The sequence below is a fragment of the Trypanosoma grayi genome (genome assembly GCF_000691245.1).
Source record: "Trypanosoma grayi strain ANR4 Tgr_1505_V1, whole genome shotgun sequence".
Lineage (NCBI taxonomy): Eukaryota > Euglenozoa > Kinetoplastea > Trypanosomatida > Trypanosomatidae > Trypanosoma > Trypanosoma grayi.
This window is the reverse complement of record NW_008827123.1, coordinates 1-3023: the sequence shown is the minus strand read 5'-3', so window position 1 is coordinate 3023 and position 3023 is coordinate 1. Positions and strand designations below refer to the sequence as shown.

General features: G+C 57.6%; 3 protein-coding genes across 3 annotated transcripts; all 3 read right to left on the bottom strand.

The window, feature by feature from the left end:
* On the bottom strand, positions 1 to 351 carry DQ04_15051020 (hypothetical protein; the record flags this gene model as incomplete). Its single annotated transcript, XM_009317251.1, has 1 exon — positions 1 to 351. A coding segment is annotated over one exon (351 nt), but the record flags the coding sequence as incomplete, so codon positions are not given.
* A 343-nt stretch (positions 352 to 694) lies between these two features.
* On the bottom strand, positions 695 to 1447 carry DQ04_15051010 (hypothetical protein; the record flags this gene model as incomplete). The annotated part of the gene is made up of 1 exon (XM_009317250.1): positions 695 to 1447. The coding sequence occupies one exon, from the start codon at positions 1445 to 1447 to the stop codon at positions 695 to 697; it is 753 nt and encodes a 250-aa protein (XP_009315525.1).
* A 235-nt stretch (positions 1448 to 1682) lies between these two features.
* On the bottom strand, positions 1683 to 1913 carry DQ04_15051000 (hypothetical protein; the record flags this gene model as incomplete). The annotated part of the gene is made up of 1 exon (XM_009317249.1): positions 1683 to 1913. One exon carries the CDS (start codon positions 1911 to 1913, stop codon positions 1683 to 1685), a length of 231 nt encoding a protein of 76 aa, XP_009315524.1.
* Between the last annotated feature and the right edge of the window lie 1110 nt (positions 1914 to 3023).

The following is a 3023-nucleotide window of genomic DNA, read 5'->3' as shown; positions in this document are numbered from 1 at the left end:
CGGCACCAGCGCCACTATTTGCCCTACACGGTAAACCTGCTGCTGCTGATGATGATTATTATTCTCCGCAGAGGCACCCGCGCCACCGCCAGCGTTAGTGTATTTGTTACCGCGGATGAGGAGCTGCTGCTTGCTCTTTGGGACAGACACACGCACCAACGCGTGCAGCACCAGCGCTCGCACGTGCGCCGCCGTGAGAAGCGTGCGCCACAGCGGCAGCACGGCATTCCCGTTGGACGTGCCACTGCCGCCGCCGTCTGCCTGCGTGGCCACCGCCGAAAGAGTGAGCAGCTCGTGCAGCTCGTCCCGCCTCAGCTGGCACTGCGCAGCCAGCCCGTAGTTGCTCGCCATTCCCCAGCAGGCCGAACGCCTCTCTATCTTCCCGACCCTTTTCTCTTTCTTCTTCTCGCCTCCGTTATTCCGCCCTTTTATCTGGCTGCAGCTGCGCGAGACAGCGGCACCTCTTCCTTACTTCCTAGCAGAGCGCGTCTTGCCCCCGAGCAAGCACACACGGCACTGCCGCACAACAGAGAACAAAAGAGAGGCTGTCCAGGTGCACAGTCACACCACATAAACACACAGCAAATGGTTTAAATCAAACAAGCGGCTGTTACTTGACAGCGTGTGCAGAACTCACCCAGACACTCGCACCAACAAGCGCCTTCGCTCCCTTCTCTCTCCTCCCCTCTCCGCCTCATCGAAGCTCTGCGATAGGCTTTGCCTTGCTCGGCGGCGTGTAAAAGAGATACCCAACGAGCCACAGCAGCACCACCGCACTGATGCCAATTGCCCACAAAAAGCCTGTGCTCTCGGCACCACCGCGGTCACGCATATTCACAAAGCAACGCACGAACCAGTTGGGTGCGAGTCGCGCAAGGATGTTGGTGCGCTCGTACGGGAGCTCCACGTCCGCATTCTCCTCCTCGAACTGCCGTTGCCACTCCTTCACCCGCCGCCGCTCCACTGACACCTTCTCGCCGAAGACACTGGCATACGGGTCGCTGTCCTGCACCTCGCGGTAGTCCTCAAGCTTGCGGAAGAAGCGTGTGTCGGCCGCGGACGCGCTGGGCGACGCCGGCCCTTCGTAGAGCCGCTGCGCTCGCGTACTCTGTTGCTTGTAGCGACCACTCTTGAGCGTTTCGGGGAATATTTGCTTCGCCTCCCGCTGCTTCTCCGTTGGGGACTGGGCAGGACGCATACCAGCGCCACTGCGCCGCCTGATACTCGTCGTGCCGTCGCCGCCTGTTGGTGTTGTTGTTGTTGTGGCAGGTGACGAAGACGAGCCTGCACACCGTTTGGGTGGCTTCCGGATGCTGTCGTAGGCAGAGTAACCGAACACACGCACCGCGCAGCGGTAGCTGTGGGAACAGCTTCCTGTTGTCGCAACGGGAAACAGACCTGCGCGGCGTAATTGCCCCCACGATAACACAACGGCAGGTGGTGGCATACGGTGAAGAGAAGCCAATGAATTTGCAGGCACACCACCTGGCGCTGATGGTTTCCGGCCCCCCCCCTACCACACAGCGAGAGTAAAGGGGAGAGGGAGCGTGTGCGTAAGTGAGCAGGTGAGGACAGAGTTTTACGCGCGACCACAGATGGAGAGAAGACGAAGAGAGTGTGTTTCTTTGTGCAACCTTTCCCTCTCCCGCAGCACTTGCTGCAGGGTGAGGTCACCGCTACTTCTACTGCCGCGCCGCGTTCTTCATGACCGTCGCGTGGGCGTCGACACACGCCCGAAGCGCCCGCCGCTCCTCGCTGCAGCTGCCGTGCGCCAAGTTGCGGTTGATCTGCCCCGCCTCAACGCAGCGGCCGTACGCAGCCGCCTCATCGCGACACTTGGCGAGGCAGCTGCCGTAGTGCGAACGCAGCTCCCGCTGGATGACTGTGCCGGACACGTAGAAATTACCCTCCATTGATGCGTGTGCGTGTGTCTCCCTCTCCTTGCGCCTCTGTCCGTGTGTGAATGAATGTATATCTGGGCCTCGCTCTCTTTCTGCGAGAGGCACTACAAGTGCTTCCATGTGTGTGTGGGGAGAGAGAGAGAGAGAGAGAGAGAGAGAGAGAGAGAGAGATGGTGCGTGTGAGATATATATGCCGTGTATATGCAGCGGGCCACACACACCCAGAGACANTCTGGGCCTCGCTCTCTTTCTGCGAGAGGCACTACAAGTGCTTCCATGTGTGTGTGGGGAGAGAGAGAGAGAGAGAGAGAGAGAGAGATGGTGCGTGTGAGATATATATGCCGTGTATATGCAGCGGGCCACACACACCCAGAGACACAGAGTACGCATGAGACAAGGTGGAGTGGTGACTGGAGCACAGGGGACTGCGCATCGAACAACAACAAGAGCCACACCGGAAGTGATATGAAGCTTCCCCGTACCCCACGAAAGAGGTGTGGATGATGATAGGGACATATGTGGAGAAAGGTACAAGGAAAAGAGGAAACAAAAAAGAGAGTGATACGAAAGAGGGTGCAGGCGGGTGCAGGCAGAGGGAGAGTTAAAGATATGAGCCGACGGAGAGACAGGCGTTGACACACACGGTGGCAGACGCAATGCTCAGAGGCGCACACCTGACACCTGCCCCGCCATGGCGCCTCTTAACTTTCTTCCGTCCACAATGCCTGCTGCCGCCCCCCCCCACGCAGTTGTTGCACCAGCGCAACGTCCCCTTACATTGTTGAGGGCAGTGACGTAGCACGTGCGAAAACGAATAAACAATCAGACAACTGGAAAAAGAGTCATAAGAAACACCCGGACAATAGGAGAAAGGGGAATAAAAACGGGACATAAGGGCGTAGTAAAACAAAGCTGGGGGTACTAAGCAAATCAACAGATAGGGACATATATATATATGAGAGAGAGAGAGAGATAGAGAGAGAAAGGAAACGAGGAGAATGCGACACAATGCGTTTTGGCTCCACGAAGTACTGGGGTGAACCAATACCGTTATCTTCGTTGCGCGTGGAAGTAACCCATTATAACCACCGACGCCGTTGCACACACACACACACACACACA